This window comes from Tyto alba, unplaced genomic scaffold (genome assembly GCF_018691265.1).
Source record: "Tyto alba isolate M040663 unplaced genomic scaffold, T.alba_DEE_v4.0 Super-Scaffold_14, whole genome shotgun sequence".
NCBI lineage: Eukaryota > Metazoa > Chordata > Aves > Strigiformes > Tytonidae > Tyto > Tyto alba.
This window is the reverse complement of record NW_024881276.1, coordinates 14,628,048-14,655,638: the sequence shown is the minus strand read 5'-3', so window position 1 is coordinate 14,655,638 and position 27,591 is coordinate 14,628,048. Positions and strand designations below refer to the sequence as shown.

Below are 27,591 nucleotides of genomic sequence, written 5' to 3'. Positions count from 1 at the left end.
TAAAGCCTGGCAACGAGAGTCCCTGAGGAAAGAGGGTTTCGATAACACACCCAGTGCAGCCCCCTGACACTATACTCCAAAGCAGCATCTCTGCAAATGATCCTGTAAGGAGCCAGTTGTTAGATGTGGAAGCAGCAGCAGGAGTCAGTACTCCTCTGGAGACTGAGTTACGGCAGTAAAGGGCACTAAATCAAACAGTGATAATGCAGGAATATGCTATCTACAAATAGCAAGTTCCAGCTTTTCCAACATCACATATGCTTTAATGTCCCTCATGTCCTCACTGAGCTAAACAAAGGAACACCAAGAGCACAAATGTTCTATGAGAAAGCAGCACAATGAGGAAGGGGGACGGAGAGGACAGATGATGGAATCAGACTATGTATAACCTCCAGTATCTTCTCCTCTACAAGTCCTGCACTTGGCCCCAGGAGAACAAGGCCTGGGAATATTACAGGGCTGTGATCGGCAAGCATTTTTCCTCCCACTAACCACAGTATTTCTAAACATGCAAATGTATCCCAGCTCTCCCAATGTGCACTTCGTATACTACAGTTATGGCTAAATAACCCTCTATCTACTCATTACTAATGAACTAAATAACACACCCCAGTCCCCTGTGTCCCCCCCCCCCCCCCCCCCCCCCCCAAACAAACAAACAAACAAGTAAGCAAAAATCCCACTGGACATCCAATAAAAAGCACCTGAAAACTTAAAATTCATAATTAATGCTGTCTTACACACTCCAGCACCACACCACTAGTGTATTTAGTAGTATACAGAATAACATTATTCGCTGTATCATCCTATCTTAAGCTGTGCACACGTATGCTGAATTATATCTAGCTCACCTCATGTGCAGGGAAGACTTACAAGCCCTATAGACTCATCATGCTTTTCCCCAGACTCTTGCTTAGCCTTGCAGTGGCAGTGCCTGACACCACTCTGTCCCCGGGCGCAAATGCAGCCATTATGTGGGTGGTGGATGCTGCAGCAGCTTTCATTCAACGTGCACTTACTGCTCTGTGAAAGCCACCTCTGATAAAAACAGCCATGGACTTGGAAGGTTGTGGAGACAGACCTCTCAAACATTTCTAACCTTTCTTTCTGCAATACCTTCTGTTAAAGTAATACCTCACACAGGGATGTCAAGGGGAAGTTTTATTTACATAAAGAATATGCATTTGCTTTACCAATACTGTTTCTCTAAATGACAGGAAGCTTTTTGACAGTGCCACTAGAGCCCTTATATTATTTGCTCTTTGTTCATGGACGTTTTCTTAAGTGATGCACTTCCAGCTTGCTCAACAAATAAAGATGATACCAGTTTCAGCAGCTAAACATCTAATGACAGAGTGCCCCCCACCCACAAGGACCCCATTTTTCGCTCCTCTCTGGTATGTGGATTTTTTTTAAATGTAGCACATCAGATTGTCAAATTACTAATTCTTACTAACTCTGCCCATATTATGTCCCTCCATATTAGATATATCTCATGGTTATTTTTGTGCTGTACAGGTCTCTAATACCTGTGAAATTCTCTTTAACTCATTACCAGAGTCTTACTGGAGTGATGGCTCAGAGCACCAAGACAGAGCAGTTTGAGTTGTGGCTCTGTCAGAAATCCGCCATTATTTTTCCAGAGTAGTTTGTTTCATAACCGTTGTAAACTAATACAATATCTCCTCCAGACAGAAGCCCTCTAATTTGGGACATAAACAGTGAGAGACAGTTGAATATCCATGTTGAGAAAGAAAAAAAAGAAGCTGGCTGAATTTCTTATAGTTTTATATACATTCAGAGGGTGCAAGATGTAATCAGGACTTTAGCATCCCACTGGGCAATTTATGAAATCTGAGAATGTTATTAAAATTTCTGCATATTGGTTCTTTAATTGCTGGATTACACTGAAACTAAGTTACATATGCCTATGGGACAAGCCTCACCCAGGAGAACTCTATGTTACATTCAAAGGACAAACACGAGGCATACATCTAACTGTGAGGTTCCTTTCAATCCAATTCTTCATACTGTCATAAGCTAAAATTAGCCAGGCTATGATTGTAATGGCATATAAAACCCACAATTAAAACCCACAATTTAATCTACCACACCTCCAGCATGGTTTATACTGAGAACTGCTTGAAAAGACATGTCTTTGTTTCCCAACCATGAAGCAGGACCTCTAGTTCCAGTCTGCTGCCCCATGAAAGAGCTACTATACGGCACAAAAATGGGAGTTGTGTTTCCTGACTAATACTTTGGACTTTATCCTGGAAAAAAAAAGTAATGTACTAATTTTTTGCATTTGTATCACCAAATCTTTTAATAAGGAATATTTAAGGAGAATTGGTCATAACAGACAATTCTCTATATCACTTTTATCAGCAGCATATTTCTGGGAATTTTTATACATTAACTCGCTCAGGGCTTTAAAAACAAACAGAAATGTATGGAATTAAGTATAACATGTTAAATTTAAATTTACACATGCAAATTTCTAACTTCAACCACTAGAAACCACTTCAGATAAAGAACACTTTAACAGCCCATCGTCAAGTAGTATAATTGCTCTTTCTGATGGTGCCTTCCATACTGACAACAAAAATACCAACACACTGTCAAAATCACTCATGTGACTAAATAATGCATGGCCAGACTGTCATCTCCCCACTGCCTGCCTACATCCAAGGGCAGAGAACTGAGATGCTGCCCCTGCCACAGCTGCTGACAACTGCAGCAACCTGCCACCTTGGCCTAGGATCTCTTCTCTGAGTGCGTCAATAAAAAAGGCAGATCACATAAACATTTTAAGTTATTGATATCCGATCATGAGGCTAAAGTAAAATGAACAGACTGAGCAAAAAATGTCACCTTCTTTGTGCCCTGTTCTACTGAGGCTATTCAGTAGCTTTTGTTAAAACATTCAACATGAATAGTGTGAAAACCCATCCAGTTAGGGAAAGCTGGGAGGGCAGATGATGATGATCATGATGATGATTATTACTACTACCACTACTATTATTATTACTACTACTACTCATGTTGAGATATTTTAATTGAACTTGGAGCTCCCTTGGGGAAGCACACACACAAAACACGGACTACGTTATTACTCATCTGGCTAGGCTGTTAAGCAAAATGTTGACAACAGCCCCTGGCTGGCTGTTGCTACATATACCAAAGGTATCCCCTTCTCTCTCCTCATGTACTAGCCCATGTTTGATCTGTCAATCCAACTTGCCTTGACTCTTCCCAGGCAAGTCATATTGTTCTGCTCCAACTCTATTTTTGATTTAGTCAGGTCTCTTCCAGGCTCGTGAAGGACCATATTTAGCAACACAAATGCTACCAGACCTGAAACCCCTCCCTCAGATCATCAAACTGAAACACACTGCACAAAATTAGCATATAAAGAAACTGCTTTTAGAAACCTTACTTCTAGTTAATTTAGTTTCCATAAAATTGAGGCAGAAATCGCCTCTCCTGTTTTAAAACAATGACTCAGCTGCTTTCTTGGGTGTCTACAGTGTCCTGAAAGCCCATCAGACCAACACAACAGTGAGCTCCTTGTTTTGCTGCAGTGAATTCATTATGTACTTGGGAATATAAAATGAATAATTAATGATAAAATGTTTCACATCTGGTGGGTACTGAAAATATATATTTTCATTTGGTGAATTTAACTTTTATCTTTTATGAGAATAATTATCTCTACATGAAAAGCTTGCACTGAACGCTTTTATGTAACTTACCCTTCTGGCAAGCCAAACATTGCTATGCTTTTTGCTTATATTTGCTTGTACATTTTTAACATGCAAGATCTGTTTTCAGAGGGGTTCCAATTTTTTTGTAAAAAGTATATCCCAAGCCTACCTTATGCCAAACAATGCCCTCACTAGTATAATAAGAGAAAATCAGAGCTGCACAGGCATTTCACTAGGCTAAAGGCTCCTCTTACAGGAGTCAAATGCTGAAAATGTCAGAAGTTTCCCAGTGTGTTTCAACTGTAAATATAGCAGCAAACAACAAATTTTAAATTATTTCAAATCCCTGAATATGCTAGAGTGAGTATGATCTCTTTAATTGGATAGTATCTCTTCAAGCCTGCTAAGCAAGTACTTCTATAGAAAATTTAGGAGAGGGAAAAACCAGCAGACTAATCAAAGGAGTCTTCTGTCATACCACCTTATGTGTTCAAGCTCCTCGTTAAATACTCACCCAGGAAACCACAAGGCAGCCTTTCATGGAAAGCAATGGTAAAAGGCATTTGTCACACTGGTCAGGAAGACCAGACAAAGCTTAAGGATGACATGCCAGGGTTTCACAGCAACGTGATGCCCAGCCATGGAGGAGCCCTTAGCCCTGCTGACCAGCCTTCCTCTGAAATCCAGGCACCTACCAAAGACCCTCTTGACAAGAAAGGACATGGTGCACCCAGCAGTTTTTAAGGGAAGATCCAGATTAAGTTCTTGGTGCACTGGAGATAACCAGGAAGTAGTTACTCCTACAATTCCATCAATTCCTACTCATCCACCAATTCAACAGGTTTTTACCCTCAGTGATCTTTGTACAAAGGTACAAAGACATCAGTGTGAAAATTCACTGCTTCTCATTAGCGTCCTCCTCCCTAATTTGTCCCCAATCATCTCTGAAACACAAAAATACTTCTGTCACATGTAGTGTTTGACAAGGTGCAGTTTCTATACTTCCATACAATGGTATTGTTTCCCAGAAGAATCAATCCTGTGTTGAAAAGATTACAGCACCAATAGCTGATTTGGGTACTGGTTCTCTTCTCCTGCATGTTTGACCCTTTCCCAGTGCGGGAGGGCAGAGTCCAGCTCCTGCCTCAGTGCCCCTTCCTGAGGAGCCAAGGGCAACACTCCTGAGCCTGGGGGAGACCTATTGTCCTCCTCCTCCTGGGGTGATGGAGCAGCACACAGGGCCACCAGCATGGCCACACTGGCACCCAGGTACCAATCTCCCTTTTCCTACAGCAGCTCAAGCTCCTCTACTGGCACAAACCACCAGGGTTATGTTGGAGACAGGAACTTCTCAAAACCCTTTGAGATGTCAAAAGTGTTCTTCTTTTTCAGGAGAATGGAAATAGCATCTCTGCAGCTTTCAACTGGTAATGAGAGCGCCAACTTATGATATGCATGACTACTTGCTAGCTCTTGCTACCTTGTCCGGGGTTTTAGATCACAAAATCTTTGGGAAAAGTATTTGTAGCTTCCTCAAAGTTAACCATATCCAGGAAAAGAGAAGACTCATAAAAGTAAGAGGAGCCCTCCCCAAAGACTGCCCCAGCTCTGGGTGCAGCCAGGTAGCAGGGGTACTGCTGGTATGAGATGGCAGCTGAGCAGGCTGAGCCCAATTCTTTGGTAAGGGAGAGAAGTGGTGAGAAGGCTGACACCAGGTGGGAGGGAGCATCCACAATAGCTCCACCACACACCTGACCCGATGGGGAACATGTTTCAGACATAATTACTATTAAAAAACCCCCTTGATCCGGGTAATGGTATTAAGTGCTCGGGAAGGCGCAGCCCGCTCCCCTGGCAGCCTCCAGGCGAGCAAGCGGTGCCAGTGCCCTGAGCCGCCGGGTGCTCAGCCCTCGTTCCTGCCAAGGGTAGAAGAAAGGGTATTGAGAGGCTCGAAGAAGACATCTCTTCCTGTCACCACAACCGGTGGCTGTTGTGTGCAAGGGAATCCTGCTCTGTAAAGGGGCTGGGGGGAATGGCCCGAAACACCCTCCAAACCTGGGGGAAGGGTTACCTATAAAAACAGCCACCTTTGGAAACTGCCAGGAAAGAGTGCCCTTGCCTCAGAGGATGGTAAGCCAAAGGAGGCTTTGTCCTGAGGGGTTTCTGCTGTCCAGACCAGTCACAATGCATGGTCACTCCTCCCCTGGACCACCTCTAGCACAACCCAGAGCTGCTCTGCAGTGGATATATTCACTACTCACTTCCCCTTTGGTTTGCTTAAGTGCTATTCATCAAAATATCATCATTAAACAAAGAAAATATTAGCATCTCTACAGCCTGAAAACACTGAATATCATGCAGCTGAACTCTGTTCTCATCCTACAATTGCAACCTCCCTCCTACTGACTGATTCCTCAGCTGCTCAGTTAGCTATGTCCTCTGCTAATTTCTTTAGTAACTACATCATCTTTTTTAGTTTTCTTCTCCTCTGCAGTCTTGTATGTGAACAAGCATTACATTTCTCTTTTCATGCATCACCAACATCAAAACTACACTTCTATTTTTTTTCCTATCAGGCAGAACCATCTTACAGCAAACAATCAAACAGTTCCCCTTAGTTCTCTTCGTGGATTGCAAAGCCATGAATGCATGGTATTTGTTAAAAATATCAAATAAGTGTCCACAAATACAGAGAGCTTGGGAGGTTTGGCTTCTAATTCTGAATAAATACATAAAGTAGTGGAGATAAAGCAGAAAAAAAAATAAAATTAAATACTGTAAATCCCTGATGTGTCACATACTGAAGGTTGTGTACTGCTCTGGCCTTCTCACCTCAAAAAGTGGTACTGAGAAAGGTAGAGATGGGCAGCTAGCATTACTGGTGGTGTGAAAGGTTTTTCCTGCAAGGTGTGACTGCATGGATTAGGACTGTTCAAGACTTAGTCATCCCTATAAACAAGAGGGATGTAACAGAGGTCTATATAATTATGAGCACATATATGCACTACGTAAAGAGAGAAAAGGTTGATCATTGCCTCTTCCAGTAACAGGAACATCTGAAAATTTGGTAGCAGGCTCAAAAGTAACCAAAAGAGATGCTTTTCTCTTCAGCCTGGAGATAAAATGTGCAACTCCTTGGTGCCACATGATACAGCTAAAAGTACACCTGAGTTCAAAATCGATAAAACTATTTTGTGGACAAATGATGCATCAAGGGCTACAAGCAAGACAGCTTTAACCCTTCCCTAGAAACATGTTTTTAAGGCACAGTTCAAGGCAAGCTAATTGGGTTAGCTGGAACGTGGGGAACAATGCCTTTTGGTGCTCTTCAGTAAAATCACTTGTGCTTGCAGGGTTATTTTTAAATGCAGAAATCTCAGAGTCTGAGATCTGATATAGATCTACACAAATCAACATTTTGAACAATCTTTACGAAGCCCACATTTGCTGTGCAGAATGGAAACATGAGATTGCAAGATGAAATGGTAAAAACAACAAGCTTAGTGAGTTTTTAATTTTACAAGGATTTGTTTTTTTTTCAGAAGAAAGTAAACATCCCTCTTAAAGCAGCTGTGTATCAAATGGCAAGCTCACTAATTTTCTTGTATAACACCAGGACTTGCTATCAGTACAACCAGATATTCCAAAGAGGCTTTACAACATTAGACTTGTCACTGATGCTTTAATAATTTGCAGTGACTTGAATTTATGTTCATCTTCCTCAGTGTTTTTTATTCCAGAAATATAGATGGAGACGTTCTGGAGAAATTATCCCGGTGCAACAACATGGAATTAGGCTATAAATTTATCTCTGATTGATGTAATATCTTTCATAACTAGGGTAAAAGAATCACAGAAAACAAGATTGCTTCTGGAAAAGAGACCCAGGGAAAATAATTACGAAATGCACAGAGATGATACTACATTTTATAGTGTCCTTGCTTTTATCTGATATATTAAAGATTTTGCTATGGTTAAAACGTAACCACAAAGTTCAGTGTATATGATACGATAGATCTGTTCAACAACTCTGTGGAAAAAATAAGAACTTTCAATTGAAGTTTTCTATGAGAAAGTACACAAGAACGCAGGAACGGGCAAGAATTTTTCTGTTACATTAAGGTGTGATAGGCACCGTATCAACACAACTGCTGGTGATGAAAAAAATGTTGGTGACTGATTTACACATTTCTCTGTGAACTATGAAATACAGCAAGCACATGGTTAGCTTAAGCTGAAGGTTTTTAAAACAACCTCTTAGCAGGTGTGTGCAGAAACCTTGGGAGGATTTCAGAACTGGAGATCTATAGTTACATGTCTAAGTGCAGACAACAACCTCCCCTGCCCAGCCCGGAAATGCTACAACCATTACATTTGCCTTGGAAGGAAGAGACAGATGTTAATAAAACCCAGGAGGAACAGAGATGAAGATCTGGCTATATACTTTTGGTCATTAATAACAGTGCTAGCTATGGCAACCACTAAAGATGAGCAGTGGCAGACTGAAGAAATGCAAAACATACAAGGACAAAATAAAGAAACAGGCTCATGACTTTGTCTTTTAAAATACCTACTCCATTTCAATATGGTACAACTGAGTAAATCATCTGAAATAAAAAGCCTCACCAGATGCCTCTACTAGTAGTTTTGGAAGACATGAGCTAAGGGGACACTATGAGAAGGTTTTATTTGTCAAAAATAACTGTCACCTCAGCTAATTATGAACAGATATATTACAGGGTTTCCCACATAATTATGAGGTTACACCATATTCTCCTCCTTGGAGGACAACTTTGGCTGAGGAAATATTTCTGTGCACTGGCACGGTCTGCCAGAACATGGCCCCATCATAAAATACACCCACTTGACTCACCTGCACAGCAGGTGCTAAATTACATGATTCTGTGAAACAAAGGCAAAGGCGGCATGGGTGCATTTACAGTAGGTCATCCTGTAAGAAAAATGTGTCACTATCAAAACAAAATGCTTTTAAAAGTTTTTCTAACTGGGGGAACTATTTGTAACGCTACCATCCTCAACTGTGGCACAGAACATTAACAATGATGGGATTTTCATTTGCAAAACAAATCACAACTTAAGGAACCTTGCTCTATAGCTTATCCTCACCATTACAGATTTATGTCCTGTCTAGTCTTCTGACTTTTGCTTCCATCTCACCCCACTAGACTTTTCCATCTCTTCCCCAGCTACCCCGATGTTTTCTGTTCCCAACAAGCACTACAGATCATGGCCTATAGAAAGTGTTTCCTTTCTTTTTACACAGGTAAATTAAGTCTCCACCACCTTGCTGGGGTCTCCTTTCCTTTCTTTGTTCATTGGGCTACTCTCAGCAACCTCCTACTCCCCATCATCCCGGGGGAGGGGGAGCAGTGATGCTCAGAAACACACACAGTCTTCTGGAAGCCATGGCAGAAAAGCCAAATCTAGGTAGAATAGAAAATCTCACCCCTCTACTCCTGTTTTCCTCTGAGTAGAAACCCAAAGACTACAGGTGTCACAGCCCTCCAAGGGACAGTGCTGGTTGCTTGGGGCCATCTGACTATGCTTTTGTCCCCCCATGTTCAACCTCCCCTAAAGTTCAGGAATAATGAAAACCATGAAGGACCCAAGTACTATCTTTAAAACTGACTGAAAAGCCTAACTTTTGCTTCAAGTGACTTTTGTACTCTCACTATAAGTCCCATAATCTTGCTTAGCCAGAACATGTACAAGCTTAGGAAACTGGTCTTTTGGGATGGAGGAGAGTAATAGAGAGGTGGCTGACATTTTTGAGTTTCATTAACTATAAAAGCCATTTCCAAATTGTGAAGCTCCAAGGCAACCATTTTTTTACTTTATGAAAACCCTGAAACTTCCTTCCACCTTCTACCAATAGTTCAAAATTAATTGAACCAAAAATTTCAGCCATCTTTTAAATAAGTATTCCCAGGAAAACTAACACGCATCCTCTTTTCCTATTCTTTTACTATGGAGACTATATTTTATAGAGTGTGTGAGACGTTCATAGAATCAATTTTCTCAACTTAGAGTTTGCACAGATGCAAGGATCACCTGTTTATAAGATTCATGATGGCCCCTATAAGGTGGCCACATCTGCAAGCAGAACTTGTGAATTGAACTGCAGAAGGTTAAAATGCAAAATAAGCAGAGAACTTGGAAACTATTGATTTATTAATGCGCAATGCACTAATGTCTAAAGTGCATTTTCTGTTTTTTTATTTTATTTTTATTCCTCAGCCTCACCATTTCATAAACCATTGTCAAAGTTATGAGATTTAAATTTTCTATGTGTTGGTATAAAAAATTTATGGTATGGTCAAATTATTCTAGTTCATTAATAAGTATTCTTAGCCCCTATAAGAATCACATGAAACTTTTGAGGCTACATTAGGAAATAAGACATTAAATACCAAGATCGTATAGTAACACTGGAGAAAGTAAGCATAGTTCTTCTCAGTGTCAAAAAAAATGTAAAAAAAAAAAAAAAAAATAGTCTCAGAGAGCGTGGAGTGGGAGTGTAAAATTCTAATGAGATTTTTCCTAGGCTCTTTACACAGCCAGAAATAAATAAATAAAAATACTCTTTCTGTCTTCTGAAAAGACATAAACCGGCTACTCTTGTTGTCCCAAAAGCCATTACATTAAAGTTAAAAAATATAAATGTTGCACTGTTGTACTTAGCTTGATTAAAAAAAAAAATCTTGAAAATAAAATTTATTTTCATAATTAAGAGGTGAAAACAAATGGCAGGATACATTCTAGCAGGGAGGAAAGAAACAGAAGAATTCTCAGAATAATCAGCTTCAAGTTTTTTATAGATTAAGTATGATTTTCATATTGGATTTCAAGTGTTCACTTCACTAAAAATATCACTTTAATGCCAAAAGTAGAGGCTATTTAAATACTGTTACGTGAATTCTAAACCAGATTTTGCTATTTTTACTATAGGAAGATACTCCCTAATTCTCTAGGTCTCTTGTTCACCGGTTCTCAAGTATACTACGACTGCTTTGCATGTATAGCAAACACTGTATTAGCTGCAAGGAGCCCACTGACACGGGCCTCTGGCTTCGCCAGGCGCTGTTCCAGGAGCCGTACCAGGAGCTTCCCCAAGCCATCCCACCTCACTTCAAATCAGAGGTTTGTTTAACCCGGAACTAAATGCACAATTATCCCTAGTTAAGTTTTAGTACTTATTCTCATTAGTCTTGATGGGTAAAGCGCTCAGGGTAAACTTCCTCCCCGTTCATACCCTGTGGCCAGGTCTTGCAGTGCCGCTGCCTGATCTCTGCCTAGCCCTGAATTTACAGCCAGGAGAAATCTCCCAAGTGAGGTTTCCTTAATTTCACCTCCTTCTTGTTGCATGTAAATCTTCACATGATTAAATCAACACTTCAAAAACTGGCTGAAAAGTGGTTTTAAATTGAAGTTTTTTGGCAGCCTCTCTCCTCACTCTCTAACGGTGATAACAACTCAAATGCTTTTAAACAAATCAGTGGCGATATTTTATATTCCAAAGGCCAAAGTTCATCCCTCTGGAATCCAGAAGAGAAGAAATAATTAGCTGCTATTATTTTGTGCCAGCAGAACTCAAAATGTGGAGCCAGAAAACAACCATCTTACTTAAAATGCAGCCATTTTCTTCATGTAAATACAAGAAGAACCCACAGAGAACTTGTTTCACACTTTGTCCATGATACCATGCTATTTAATAGTACCACACTAGGCACAACAATGTGAGAGTTTTAACTACCATCAACAAGATCCAAAATTTGCAAATTGAGGCCACAAAAGGAGACAAACAATGTTTATCTGCTAGATTTTGAACCACATTTTTTTTTTAAAAAAGCTAGAAACCTATTTTTTTATTATTAATGAGAACCGAGATCCTTGCAAAATTGCCTGATTATAGGGCTTTTTCTTTTTTTTTTTTTTTTTTTTCAAATAAATTACCATATTATCACATTTGTTTCATAAGAACTGTCAATGCCTGCTATTAAAAACCAACAAAAGATCTCACAAATAAAACTCACATGGTGAGTATAAACTCTGAGTGTTAAGCTCTTTTGGGGGACTGGTGAAATCCCAAATGAGAAAAGGATGAGCCTTCTGGTCCCCACCTATCTCCAGGTAACATCTTCCTTGGCTATTCAGATGCAGAATGGATGTGAGACAGGGCACACTCTTTTCCTTCTAGACGTTCATCTCCCAAAAGTGAGCGGAATGAGCCACTTTTCATACCCAAGGTGTCCTCTGATAGCAAAAGCCAAGCCCAGGTGGAGGAGACACCAGAGGCTCACTGTTAACAGGGAAGGCTGCACTATGTGGTGTTCTGAGGCTGTTCTGCACCCAGAAACAGTCCCAGACTTCACTAATGACCTGGACAGTGGAAGAGAATAAACCTGTTAAAATCCACAAGCATGAAAGTAGCAGGAAACAGCTCCTAGACTGCTGGAGGACATTCTCAGAAACTGGAATGATTTAGAGGGATGAAATCCCTTGCCAAGTTTCATATAACAATATGGTAAATGCTAACAGACACAGAACTTGGCAATGCTTTTTTTTGTCTAGTCAGGCTGTTTGTTTTACAAAATGTCATATTTGTTTGTTGGCTGGTTGGTTTTAGCCCAATTAATTAGACGTTTTAAATCACCTGAGGCTTTTATTAACATGAGCTACTTAACGTGGATATGTGAGAGGTGCAGGAATAATCAGCTCAACTACGATTAGAAAAATAACCATTAAGTAGAAAAGCATCTGGGATCCTGTAAAACATGAACTGAAATATGAAGTACAATATAGTTACAAAACAGACAGTCATCACAGTACAGTGCATAAAACACCCAGAGCAAAGCGACCTTTCTGGTCTCAGCCAGGTGAGCTGCACACAGCTTGGATGCTGCAATCCCAGAAGAGGTGGGAGGCAGCTGGAAAATGCAGGGAAGCTCAGCAAGAGGGGTCAGAAACCTAGAAAACACTGTCTGTGAGAAAAACTAAATCAACCTTCACGACAACCTTTTAGCTTGAATAAAGAGCTGCTGTAATGAAGCAGTTTTGTTTTCTGTTTCATAATGGAAAGGAAATGCTAGGCTTAAATTGCAGAGGGAACAATTCAATACCCATTAAGAGAAAAAAAAAAAATTCCTTTCCATTACAGCAAAGAGGAAAAGCACTGTCTGGAGGGAATGAGGAGTGCCCACCGCTGGGCGTGTTTAAGGACAGATTCGGTAGGTATAGCTGCTCCAGATTTAGAGGGCAGAGCTATATTGGATAACCTCTGAATTCACTTCCAGCTCCCTGGCTCCAAGACATGTACAGCACACTTACAGCTTCACCAGAGGGGCCAAGATTTTAGACTACATGTTGCCTTCCTGCAGTGGGAAGGTTTAGGAAACAAGTAAGGAGATTAGGATACGAATACATAAGCACCTAGTGTCATTTTAGCGGTCAGTGAGTATCCAAGGAAGTTGCATAGGGCTGGACACACGACCTAAACTTGATCTGTGATCCTGTGGAGCAGCAACTAGTGGCTAAAAGGAAAGGAAAGTCAGCCAAAAGGCCAGGCTGGGACGTTACGAAAATTCACAAAAAGTTGCCCAGTAACATTTATTTCATAGGCCTCTATGAAAATCTTCATGTTATAGCCAAGAACTCCAAGGAGTTATTTTAAAAACAGATTAAACCAAACAAATTTGGCTTCTCCAGAGTCTCCTGTCCAACAAAAAAATTCTAGCAAGATGATGGCTGTTCGCACCGAAGGCTTTAATATCTCACCCTGCTTCCCATGATGAACAGCAATTAAACAAGAATGCATGTTTACATGGTGACACTACAGAAGATCAGCATGGTAGTAGTTTAATAAAACTACACCCCTCCTTTGTCCTTCCAAGCGCTACTGACTCAAGTTCATCCCTGCTTATGTTTTAACAATTGCCTTGAAAGAACCTCAGAGCCACAGACAGCAGATGGTACCACCTGGAGATGTAGTAAATATCATATGAAAAGATTTTAGTCCTCTATTCTCCCAGTCCTACTGGTACCATGTAATATTAATCTGATTTAATTATAATCGATTATAAAAAGTTGGGGTTTTTTTTGTTTTTTTTTTTTTTTTTAGATTTGGAAAAAGCTAAGAATTTTAAAATTATAGATTTCTAAAGAACATTCTCATGCATACAATAGCTAGTTAATTTTTTTCATTGTAGACGTCTGTCTCCTTTGCATTTGGAAACTTTCAGATTAGGCTGTATCTCAGACAGGAATTATCCCAGTTCTGCAAAATTCCCAGAGAAAAATGGCTTCCTCATGTATAGTGCAGTGATCAAATCTAAAAGTGTCTTTAAAACAATTTTCAGTGAGTTTCAGTGAGAAGATTTATGCAAATGATTAAAAACATACATTGTTTTTTGTGTTTGGAATCAAAATGAATGTGAATATAAATTTTGGGTCAAGAAAACTCTCTTTTTAATGGGAAATTACATGTTAATTAAAAAAAAAAAAGTCTGATTTTCCTTTTTGTACACATAATAATTTAAAAAAAGCTACATTTCCTCATTTAAGAAATGTGACTATATTACGCTTCAGAATGAAAGCACATTTGGGATTGAGGGGGTGGAATCTGCAAGCAGAAAAAAAGGCTTTTTTATATTGCAGTGGAGACATATCAGGCCAACAAACTGGGAAGCAATTGCATATTCTTCAGTATGGTAAACAGAGAGCCCTAGAGGGCTTAGACTATCTTTCCTATATCGTTTGGAAGTGGTCTGCCACTTATGAGCTGTCTTTTCTCAAGGACAGCATCTCTGCAGCCAGACTCAGACAGGGCAGCATCAGGGAGAGAGCTTGCTTTTGCCAAGAAATGGAAAAATTAAAGGCAAATCAAATTGGTTACATAACACCAAGCAAGAGAAATAATGCAGAACATTAAAAAACCCAGAAATGTATTCTCACATTCATAGATTCCTTGCTCCACCACCTAACCCAAAGGTGTCTCTGGTAGCACGCCTCCACTGACAGCCACCAACTTAGTAACAGAATTGAGGAAACTCTGCAAGAAAATTAATTTATAAGAACGGCCGTGTAAAATATTCTCTCATGCATTTCGTTTGCTTGTAAAAAGACTATTTAATCCATATATTTCAGGCAAAGGCAGATGACCTTTGTTGGCAATGACACCCAAAGCTATTAAAACCCAAATAAGAGTAGTAATTCACCTCTCCTTTGCATTTTTAGCAGCATGGGCAATGGAAATCAATTAAAATTTAAAATGTGGCAACAACATATTTGTGAGTAAAATGCCTTCATATGTAAAAACACTGACAGGCATAAAATTAAACTATTTTTATTTTTGTTGACAGCCCATATTGCTTTCTGAATTGCTATTTAGTAAGTGATTCAATATTTGGCTTTCAAACACTGCAGGCAATTTTTTCCCCTTGAAGTGAAATTTAAAACCAGAATACAGAGGTTTTGTATCCCATCATTTTTATTTAGAATACAATTTCACTTCTATAATGGAACTGCTCTTGCATATGAGAATTGGAAAAGCCTTATTTTATAAATTTCAAAATTTTAACTAAAGAACATACTCAGAAAGAAACATACCCACTCCCAGTACTTGTTTATCCAAGTTAGTCTTCATATCAGTATTTTTAATATAATAGCCTAAACCACATTTTTATAAATGCAGCTGAACATACACACTTAAATGGCACCTAGAAGATAACTAAGCAACTCTTATCTGGGGTGACAATTTTCCCAAATATGCAGTTGATTCTCGAAGCTTATACTCAGATTAAGTATCTTAAAATTTAACAAGGATAAAAAAGTTTAGCCTGACATATAACCTAGATTATCAATGATGCTGTCCCTCCCACCCATTCATTTTCAAATATAACAGCTCTCATAGGAGCTCACTGGATCTTATGACAAAGTGAAGCACTAAATGGTTTAGTTATATTAAAAAAAAAAAAAAAAAGAGTATGTGAAAACATGCCACTCCACTAGACATTCTGTAATAAAACACTTGCTTTGAAAAGCAGACCAGGTGATACAGCAGCAATTGCCTTGCCCTGCTTTTCTATGGTTCCTTCCTCCCTGACATTGAGCCACTGATGAAAATTTCCTTGTAAATATATAAACTATCCATACCAAAGATGTGCAGACTCGCCATTTACACTATAAACCAACAGGCTTAAGATCATATTTTTGAACATAACTTGGCAGTATTTTTTAAGCAAGCTCATTCTGAGCTAACAGCAAAGCTAGCGCCTTGGAGGCAGTGGGAGGCAGGCCTCCTCCTAGCAGACAAGGCACAAACCGCTGATGGTCCTCAGCCCGGAGGAGTGCAAACACCCAGTCAGGTACCACAGGAAGGCTCAAATGCAAATTAGGAATGAAAAATCTGATCACGAAAACAAAGCTCAGAAAAAGCAGCCATTTCATTAGTCTACTTCAGTGTCTGAGCAAGCACAGGTTGTGCTGTCCAGAAGGACGTAAAGCAAACAAACCCCCAACCCTGGCAAATGTTCTGGTTTGTACAGGACTGATAGTGGATGTAGGAAGTTAAAATAACATCCTCCTTAGTGTCCCAGAGGGTGCTGCACTTCGTCCTATTTGCCAGACTCATAAGGAATATTTCTGATGTGAAACACTAACTGTCATTTCTCATAGCTCCACTTATTTAAGACACTACCAGGCATGCACACCTTCACTAACCTGAATAATTCCAGAGGGGAAGATATGGTATCTTAATGGTCTCTTCCTTGCCCCTTGGTGCAGATAAAACTAACTAGGTGGTCAGATGACAGGACACCACTAATGATATCCTCTCTAAAATGGAAGGAGGCTGTCAGAAAAGCAAACTGCCCTATTAATTTCAGACACACATCCCCATCAACTGTGTTGCGCGCAATTCAAGCTTTACGCATTATTCATCCTGACTCCCACATTTTACTGTTGCCTAAACCTTGTCAAAGTGAAAAGACACCCTATCCAAAAGGCAGAGAAGCAAAACCTTGAAGTGGTACACAGTGTACCACCTCATAACATAGAGTTTAATTAGCAAACATTGATCTTTCTGAGAGATATGGTTTGCGCTGTACCTTACAGACGTCTCATTAAAAAGAGCCAAGCCTCCTTGTACCTATATTTCAGAATCTGAAATCCCTGACCTTATTCAGAGTACATTTTTTACTAGCGCAAACTCCTTGAAGGCAAATCCTGCCTATGATGTTCCACAGATATACCTTCTTGGGCACAGTGCTAGTCATGGGACTCCTTAAACCTATCTGTCCTATTTTGTGAAAGTATACTGCCATCTTGAATTTAATTTCTATGACTGGTAGGTGGGGTGTGAGAAACTGCTCTCAGTTTCTCTTATTATTCTCTTGCTGGTTCCTAATTTGTTAGTGGGGAAAAAAAGAAAAAAGTCTCAGGCTTGGTACCTCAGCACAAGCAGACATTCAATATCTCTGTCAGTGACTAGCTCTCACTGACATGAAGGGGAGCTTTCCTGGAATCCTTTTACAGGGACTGGATATCTCTGAGCTGCAAAATTCCAGCACCAGCCTTTGGCAAGTGTCTTCAGTGGTTTAAGGTTTAAAAGCCGTGTTTCAGAGACTGGAGCATGAGGCTATTTTGTTCCTCTGGGGCAGTGCTCACTAGACTGTGTGGGACTAAGGATGGGATGCCAGGAGATGTTGCAAACCTGAACAAGGGCTGTTGGTGGGGGAGCAAAATGCCAGGGAATACATGTGAGTGTGCCCAAGCTTAAGAAACATTGTGAAATCTTTTCAAGGCAACCCAAGTCACACATGGAAGATTGTTGCATCTTGTAAATACTCTGCGGGGGAAAATCAGTGCAGCAAACAAATGGTCCCCACCCTTCAGTTGCCCCAAAAGGACAGCCGTTGATTTACCGAAATCTATTTAAGACTTTGTTGTAGTTGTCCACACTATATAGAAGATATTCCAAAATTATGATGATGGGATAGCAACAAAAACATCCTAAACCACATGTAAACAGGAATTACAGTACTTCAGAGTGCAGGAAAAGGACAGAAAACTTGCAGAAGTAAGAGAATGAAGAGGTGAGGAACGATACAGAAGAAAATGGGGTTGAACAGTGGCAAGAAAGTTTAAGTGATTTCTTCCTGTTCCAAATACCTTTTCAAACTCAAACACAGAGATCAGTGCTTTTCTATCCATATTCCTGAAGAAGTCTGACAGAGCCCGCACAGTTGAAAGCTCCCTTGCACACTGTTGCAGGTCCCAGGTGTGAGTCCCCAGGAAGGCGTGCCAGTCCTGCTCTGGCAGACCCACAGCACGTGGTGCCAGCAGCACCGCTCCTGTCCCAGCACTGTCTGGGCAGGTGGCAGCAACAGAGACTCCCACGGACGCTACTGCTCTCCAAAGACTTTTTGAGAGAGTATGGAAAAAAGGTGGGTTTTCTGTGGCTAAGTCGGCAGAATCTGCAGCCAGTTACACTCCGTAGAGAGCTAGTATTTGCTTTTCTTCATTGCTAAACCCTCAGTAATTCCTGTTACTGTCCAACAAACCAAAGAAGTCTTTGAAAATGAAGGAACCACCACCAAAAATACTTTCAAATAATAAAACAAAAAAGGAAGTAAGCTTTCCTGGGACAAACCCCAGAAATAGTTTCCCTAGAAGTCCTCTTTATCATTACATGGTAAAATCTGTTGAAACACAGAGAGCGCAGACAGCGGTAGGGCCAGAGGGGAAGGGGGTGACCGTGCCATGATGCACAGCTGTCTCCTTCTATTACCTCCCACTAACAGAAGACAAACCTGAAAAGGCCCAACTTGATCTTCACAACCAAATCACAGAAATGCAACACACTGTGCCACAGGCATTGACCTGCCCTCCGTGGGCAGGCTGGCTCTGAACAACACAGCAAGAGGGTTGTTCAGTGCCACAGGTCTGAATGTTGTTTGCCATCTTCACAGCTTCATGGGCAAACACACAGACAAACACAAATATCCCACAAGAGAACCCTCTTCGATTACAAAGCAAGAGACCATTACAGGACAGTGTCAATATGGAACATCTAAATGATTTACACAGAAGGCATTTTGATTAGGGAAATAAAACAATCCATTAAAGATTAGCAGTGCAATGTCAATGTGTTATAATGAGACAAAAAGAAGCAACTGAACACACAACAAAGTTAAGTCCTAACAGATAAACATAGGAAAGGACAACCCATATTTTCAGTTTACCATGATATATCTAGGCATTACAGCAGAGCTGATACACAGAACTATCTGCAGTGTCAGTAAAACACAGAACTATTTGCAGTGTCAGTAAAGTATTTCAATACCTATTTAAGGCATAAAGTAGTGATTAACAGAGAGCAGATGCTTAGTTGTTGTAAATCAGTGTAGCTTTAGTGGAAAGTCAACAGAACTCTGTTAAATTATAGCAGCTGGGGACATCATCTGAAAAAAGCATGGAGCTCCTAATTTGTGGTGTGGTTATTTGAAAATAATTCTGCAAAAGAAGTTGGAAGAAACAGGACTGCATTTTACTATTTGATTTAAACTCAGGAGGTTTTAAAAGTGGGAATGTAAAAACAAAAAGCTGAGAAAACAAACTTTTGGCAATGGCATTTGACTTGTATAGCAACAACTGCAAAGGAGCTGCATTCCTTGTCCCGCACAAAAAGCAACAAGAATGATTAAGCTTTAAAACACGTACATGTACACACAAGAACACATATAATCATCCAAGAGTTCAGTACTATGTCAGGATCACAAACGTGTAAGGCAAATAAATACATTTAAAAGGTTCATATGATACAACGTCAGGGAAGGTTCAAAGTGAGGTTAAAACATTTCTAAAAGGGAGAGGATTCCCCTTCTCCAGCCAGTTGCAATGTTTCATTTTCCCAGAGCAATGGAGATGTGGGGGGCAATGATGTAGTACACACAAGGGCACCCATCCTGTTAGCGGACTTAGCAGTTACAAGCACATCTCTCAGCTCAGAAATTGGATTGTGCACTTAAGAACACCACTTGCATGAAATCCCTCCTGCCTTTTACTGGGAAGGGCACTGGAAAAAGCCAGCATTGCAAACAGAACATTGCAGCCATAGCAACAAGCAATTCAATGCTTAAACTTTTTAACAGACTGAACAGTGTTTTCTTTCTGGTTTTATAATTTCATGGTCAGTAATTCACTATGAGCACTTTACTTGTCTACCTGGTCATTAATGTTTCAAAACCAATCTCCTGTTAAAGCTTCAACCAAGAAAACCCCCTCACTCGAAGAAAAATGAAGTATGTGTATACAGGGAGACCACTTCAAAAATTAAACTTTTTTCTCCCTTTTTGGAAATTGGTATACAAAGATGGAGAGAAGCCCAAGTTCTGGCCCATTAAATCAACCACTAGCCCTTTATTAGTATTGTATACTATAAAATGTTACAACCAGGAACCTAAAAGTATTAAAATTGAGATTTAAAACACCTAACAACTTAGGCCCTGCAACAGTATCCTTGAGTAGTGCCCAAACAGCATAGGAAATCAAGTGGGAAGTCTCCTTGACTCTTTTTATTGACTGTGAGAAATTTTTTTAAAATAATTTTTATATCGGTATTAGTAAAAACCCATTTGAAAATCAAAATTGAAGGTTAAAAATAGGACAAAGCATTCTTCATGGTTGATGAAATTTAACCCTGTTAATTAGACAGCTTCATTTCACAGTCAGCAAGAGTCTAATATTACCCTAATAAAAGTATGGGTTTTTTGGAAAGTGCCATGCATGAGCGGAACTGAAATCATGCCTTTTTAAACTTTTAATGGCATCGAATTTAATATCGGCAAAAGAAATCACTGTTTTCTCAAAGTCAAGATTTTGAGATGTTTAGAACCTACTGACTAAAGCATGAGGGCAATGGAAAACTGTTGATCTCTCCCAAGTAGTCTAAGTAACGTCCACGTGAATTTTAATGCTCAACAAAGGTGCTAACCTTAATGAATTAACTTAGGCAGGTCATTAATTATCCAAAGCTTTCATTACCTTTTCCTATCTTTTTACCATTTTTATACTCCTTTACTACAGTGAAAAATTTGAAGGAACAAGATAGCATAGACCCTTGGAGAGCTTCAGGGGTCATCCTTCCTTCCTTGACACTTCAGGTAACTTAACTGCAGCATAACCCCACAATTCATGGGTGCAGGCTTCATTGACTGACCCTACAACTTGGGTGTGAACTCAACTTTACTAGCAACACACGCTGAGAAGCTCCATAAATGACAGTGAAGGACAGAGCATGAAACAGACACAGAAATGTATTTACACGTTCAGGAGGAGCAGGGACCTTCTCCAATCCCTGTTTATTTGGATTATTTCTGAGAAGTGGTACTAATATCTATGGAGTTAATGTGCCATGTAAGAAACAGTTACTCAGTTTTATGATTTTTTTTTAAGCCCCACTGGTCACATAGTTGTCCTCTATTAATTTTTGCGTATGTTTTAAATGTTTTTTGAACTTCTCTCTCTATAAATCATAAGGTGATGAAGTGTGGAAAATACATTCTTTTTCAACTTCTTAAAGCTTCTGGGCTGTCCTGTGACCTGACCGCCTTCATACTAATCACAGCCTGACTCCACACTCCAGGATTTACTGAGTGTTTTTCACAACCCAGATGGGGTTGGCTGGAAATCTTACTAAGTATGTCCAGAGACATACATCTGTCAGTGGGAGACGATTCTGTGCAAGTAGAAGTGTGAAGAAAGCATGGAAGCAAAATCCATTTATAACTAAGAATTATTAGGAGGAGGTGATTGGAGACCAGCCTACGGGCAAGTGTCTGGTGATCGTAAGAGGTCATGTAGCACTCTCTCTGATTATTAAGCCTTATACATAAGGCAGATCAAAGAGGTGTGTGACAAAGGAGACCTGGTAAAACACGGGGGATGTTAAAAGACTGTCGGGGTTTTTTGATGGGAAAAAGGAAAAACAACCTCTATGTCACACAAACAGGACTCTTGAAAAGCCACATAAATATCCCATACTTACTTTTATCTTCCTGGTTTTCTTCTGCGGCTTTGCCTTCTTCCTCCTCCTCCTCCTCCACGTCCTTCTGTTGCGCTTCTTCGTGGTGATCGGTGGCACCAACTGAAAGGCTCTGGCAGCAGTGGTTGAAGCCACTATCCCGAGGCAGAGTGAAACTTCGGGGCTTTCCCCCATTCCCATTCAGCACTTGCATCCGCTCACCCTCCACGAGGGGGAAAGGGCCGTAGTGGTCTTGCAGGTGGCACTTCTGGGTGGGCAAGGTCGACTGCCGCCGGTGCTCGGGGGAGACCACGGCCGCCTCGGAAAACACAGAGTCCTCCAGCGGCAGCGTCTGCAGGTAGTGGAGTCCTGAGCTGGTCAGCGGCGTCTCTATGAGGTCCTGCCAGGAGCGCCGCTGGCTCGCCGTCTTGCGCACCGGCGAGTCGGTGGCGCTCCCCACCACCTCCGGGCGAAACTCCTCGTGCGACGACTGCGACTGGGAGGTCTCCGTGGACGAAAGTCGGCTGTGTTTTGGCTCCACGTAAGGGCTGGCACAGCTCATCTACAATGTTGGCAACAGAGCAATCTTCAGATCAGTGCGGACCGAGACCTACTTCTAGTAACTATTATGTATTTTTCATTGTTACTGGTGGCACCCCGGTCAGTAATAAAGGCACAAAGTTACCTGACCAGCCTGCTCTGATCCTAACTTTAAGGAATGCCCGTACCTATTTGTCATTCCTGCAGGCCAAACACTGATACTTATTCATAATAAGTATCCTTATGTCCCTTAGTCTATAAAATAAGCCAACACAATTATTTGCAGAAAATTTTGCAGAATATGGCACTGTGAAAGACATAAAAGAGGTGTGGCTGGTCCATTGAAAATATTAAAAATGACCTGTTGTCATCCTATCTTGCTAAAAATTTCTTTGGAACCGTTCTTACAATGCTTCAGTGCAGTTCAAAGCTCTATGGTTTTGGAAGATAAGTACTGCATTCAAATTAAACATCATGAATTCTCTCTTTCCCCAGACTTTCCCAAATTTTCATTCCAAATTTTTGCATTTTAAAAACTATATTCAAGTAAGATGCATTAGCTAACACCATCTGAATATATGGACATGAAAATGAAAAATGCTAGTGCAAAATAAGCTAGAAGTCCATGTTCTGTTTTTGTATCAACAACTGCTTCAAGAAGAAAATAAAAAACAAATCCCCGTTTGTTCTAATTTATAGAGAAACCTACTTTTTCACAACAACAGAACAGCTGGTATCACTGTTTGTGATATAAGACAGAACGGTTTTGTGTTGGCATTTCTCTGGAAATTCGAGTGTAATTTGTTACTGTAAAGCTTCACAGCACAACTGTTGGACCCTTAGAGAAAAGTCTGTGTTGTTACTGAGGTAACAACATTTTGTCAAAGAAGTGGATTAGGGGGTGGTGAGGGATTGCATGGATGAATAGGGGTCCATCATGAGTGAAGAACAGGAAGAAAGAATTCTGCAGCTTAATCTATTTTGTACAGTGAATGGGATTATAAATCTACGTTCTCTACAAATCAGTGAAAACAGCAATGATGGCTGTTGAAGTTAGCAATGCATGTTACCTAACAACTGCCTTAAATCAAGTACTGACTCAAAATATACTGGAGAGTGTCCTAATGTGTGCGTGCACGTGCTTTTAAGCAGGAAAGTAGGTAAAAGTGACAATTTATGTCGTCATTCCTGTAGACAGTTGCAGGTGACTTACCGAAGGTGGCCGTGGGTATGTGTCGTACGGGGGTGGTGGGCTGTCTTGTTTGGGTGTTGATGGAGTGTCAGCTTCCTCCTTATCACTCTCACTCCAGTAATCTACAAATTACATACAGAGCAGATCAAAAACTACCAACACATTCTGGTACGTTTGTATATCAGAAACTTGCTTTCACAAAAGCAACTGGAAACTCCATCCTTGATATTACTGGGTTAAATACTAGTGAATGCTGACTCTTCAAAGTTTAGCTGCTGTAATTTGGAATTGTTTTAATGTGAAGAGGGAAAATTAAAAACATTACATGGTATACTAAGTCTAATGCCCCACTGCAGAGATATTAAACAAGAACCTGCAAATGAGTCAGAAGTTTAACTCTTGTACACACCTTATAAATACAGTATGTGCACAGAATGCTCCTAATTCAAGTATCAGATTTACAAATATTTATACAGCCATAAATATAATTGCAATTGGACATATATTGTCTGGAAAATACTAAAAGTAGTTTTCAAACAGAAAAGATGAAAAACGTAACTTGCTAAAGCCTTGTTGACTTCAAATAGCATTAAAAAATGTAATTAAAACCAACTGGCAAATCAAACAAGTAGGAGTTATTGCACACATGAATAATCAATGCTATTCTTCTACCCATTTTCTCCACTGTATACTACCAGTTACCCAAGTTTTTCAGTTCAATTTCTAGTAACAAACAGCTGAATTTAAGATAAGAAAAACCATCTGTTATATGATATATCTGCTTCATAAAACAGTTGCTGCCCTGTTATCCATGCAAAAACATAAAGGTGATATCATAAGGAAAAACGACAATGACACTTAAGCACAGAGTTCCAAAAGACCTATGAGAAAGTACAAAGGATGCAGATCTTGTGGGCTAAAGTTAGTGGGATATGAGGTTTCATTTTGGCAGAAAATCAAGCCTTGGACAAGCCCGTGTCATATGTTTGGTAGCTTGGTCAAAGGGGAAAACACGTGGAAGGAAGTACCATATGGGAATTTATATTTATTCTGTTGCAAATATTTTTGAAGCAGAACAACATCTAACTAAATGGGCACTGGACTTTAATACTCCTTACAAAAGAAAACTACTTAATTGCCAACTCAGCTCAAGATGGATAACTTTAATGTTTCTACACATTGTAAGACTTAGGCAAACATTTCTGTTGTCACTTTGTCTCTGACTGTATTACCTTCTAGTCTTTGGGTAAATCATTGTAGAACAGGAGACTTTAGCTCAGACTATTCACAGACTAATCACAGGCAATTTCCACTTCGCCTAGTAAGAGTTCAATGAACTGCATGACTTACTCCCTTCTCTTTGGTAGATGAGGAGAAGAAGATTGATTACTGCTTCATAAACATCCTAAACCAAAAATCTACGCTGGCACAACGTATAATTTTGGCTTTAATAATTTTTTTGTTACTATGATGATTATTTGTATTGTATGATTAATGACCTACTGTACCTAATTTTATTCAAGATTTAAACCAAAAACTTACCTTTAAATGACACCATCTTGAAACAGCAGTTCCTAAAATTTTGTATATATTTAGATTGTAGTAATGGTGGGGACAGGCTTATTTATCTATTTAATTTTTCCAAGCAGTAACAACTCTGTTTTAACTCTTGAGTCTCAATTTGCTTCCTGCAAGCTTAGAGCTGAGAGATTCTCTTTAAATAGGGTAATAAATAAATATCATAAATAAAGTTTTGATGACTGTGAAATAAAAAATTCCAAACAGTTTAATCTCTAGAGATATGCAAATAATTAATTTTTGGTGAACGAAAGACTAAATCAGTGAAAACTCTTTCTTTAAATCACTCCTAGTTTTAAGAAAACTTGTTTCCAGCAACTCAAAACACCTGAAAATATTGGCATATAGGCATGTTTGTTCCTATTACAGCAAAGCCTAATGGCACAATGTGTGGTGAGAGGCTTGTCAGAAATGCATCACTCAGTGACATTTCTGCAGACTTGGAGCTCAACTGTTTATTCTCAAAGTAAAATTTAGCAGCCTCAGTGCAGGTTCCAATTTTAGCTAAAGATACAAAGATGTTCTTGCTGTCAAATCCACATACAGTAAAACATTGTATGATCAGGATTTTGCACACCTTACCTCAGACAGCAAATTCTGCTGGCAACCTATAGCTTGTCTAGAAAAATTCTGCAGTCACAGGGGTCAACTTCTAGATGAAATGTATGAAAATAACCTCCCACCAATTTTTAAAAATGTTCTGCTTTTGGCAACTGATTCATTAGAGTCTATCTAAAATGTGTATAATACTATGAAACAGTTGCCATATTTCTCTCTGCAAATTTTGTCCAATTCAGTGACTGACAAGCTCAATGCACTGGCATATTTCGAAAGTTTTCTGAAGGAGCAATAGACTGCACATATTATATATAAAGTAACACTGACCTGCCATTTGCCAATGAAATATTTTCTATTTATGTAAGATAGATTTTTTTTCTCTGATTTTATGACTGGAAAGTATATAACTTCTCCATCCAAGGAAGTCCCTTGCCATATTGCTAACATTCATTGTATTTAATATGGAAACTTGATGGTATTTTTATAAAACTGTTCTGTACAGAATGTGACATTTTATTCAGCAGTACACCCACAGTTTGGTGATTCGTGCATATCTGAAGCACTTGAAATTATTTATGCACTTTAGATTCAGAACCATTCAGCACCTAATTGAAACAGGTTTGACAACTACTGCTGAATTGTTTCAGAGTTATTATAAAGTTTTGCTGCAAAGGGCTGAACTGAACAGAAATAAAAGACCTTTTGTAAAATCAAATATGTAGATGACAATTGGTACAGTCACTGAATATAGAAAATTCCAGCTTCAGTTTTTATAATTGCAAAAATGCTTGAAGTGATAGAGAGGTTTTACTTTGCTAACTTGATGCCTCTGCTAATTAGGGACAGTACTGAGCTGTTTAATAGCCCTTGTGCTGGGAGCAAAGGATAATCACCAGAGGCATAAAACCACTGTTCAGCAGCAAGGTAGGAGTGTGAGACTGCTTCCCACACTGAACACAACTAAGCAACACAAAGAGGATACAGTTTTACCTACCTGTATACGGAAAATCAATTTAAGTGAATGTCATTAGACCAGTAATAAAGAGCTCCATCAATGCCTGGGATGTAACTTCCATAGTATGTGGGGCCTCACTAATTATCTTCAGTAGGGAGACATTTTAATAATAGGTAACATGATGCTTGAATGCACATGATCTCATCTCTAGGACCTGGATCATCTGATATTTTATTACTCAGTGATTTCTTGGTAGCAAAAATATTTCTCCACATCCATCTGTATTTTGAAAGGTGTACCACGTCTGCAATTGTGCACTTGGACAGTGTTAGCATAATTGTTCATACACCTTTTCCCTTACTGTCTCACATGTTATTGTAATTCCAGTGCCAACCTGCTGTCAATAAAAGTTTGAATTTGGCTTTGAATGCTAACACATAGGATTTCCTACACGACTCCAAGATTCAGAGTTTGTTCACAGCCTCTTCAAGAGGTGACAGATGGTATATGGGTCCTTCCAAACTGGTAATGATAGCGCTGCCTGGGGAGTACAGATTCCCAAACTGATTTTGAAGTCTGGTGAGGCACTGAGAGCATGACTGTAGGAACAGTGAGCACGGTGCTGCTATCTTGGGCTGTGTGAATGCAGAGGGCCTGGGGTTACGAATGACATAATGTGCCATGGACCATACCAGACCAAAACAGGGTGTGGGAAACACTCCCAGGATAAGCAGTTGCACTTACTGGAAGACATGATTAGATATGAGGCAACAGCAGGTACAACCTAGTTATGTGCAAGAATGACAGAACATTCAAAAACCTTCCCATGCACACTGCTACCATCAAATTATGGCAGTATACTGTAAGCCACTGCTCTTCAATCCCAGGCTGATCCCTCTAGAATGCTCTGTGGTGAGGCAGTCAGGGTATGAATCAAGGCAGACGTAATTTTCTGATGTTGTCTTTTAATCTTCTACCACTACAGAATATCCTACTCTCTTGATGTTTCTACCTGGCTGAT

The 27,591-nt window shown here is 39.8% G+C and overlaps 1 protein-coding gene across 9 annotated transcripts in view; it reads right to left on the bottom strand.

The window, feature by feature from the left end:
- CNKSR2 (connector enhancer of kinase suppressor of Ras 2) overlaps positions 1 to 27,591 on the bottom strand; it is a 220,331-nt gene that overhangs the window by 21,197 nt on the left and 171,543 nt on the right. For 8 of the 9 annotated variants that reach the window (XM_042788745.1, XM_042788746.1, XM_042788748.1 and 5 more), the window contains 2 exons: positions 23,501 to 23,601; positions 21,772 to 22,309 (listed from right to left, as the gene is read on the bottom strand). In XM_042788745.1, coding sequence (XP_042644679.1) covers positions 21,772 to 22,309; positions 23,501 to 23,601 — 639 coding nt within the window. Of the gene's footprint in view, positions 1 to 9,182; positions 9,195 to 21,771; positions 22,310 to 23,500; positions 23,602 to 27,591 lie in introns of all 9 variants that reach the window. The other variant, XM_042788744.1, reaches the window with a different exon arrangement.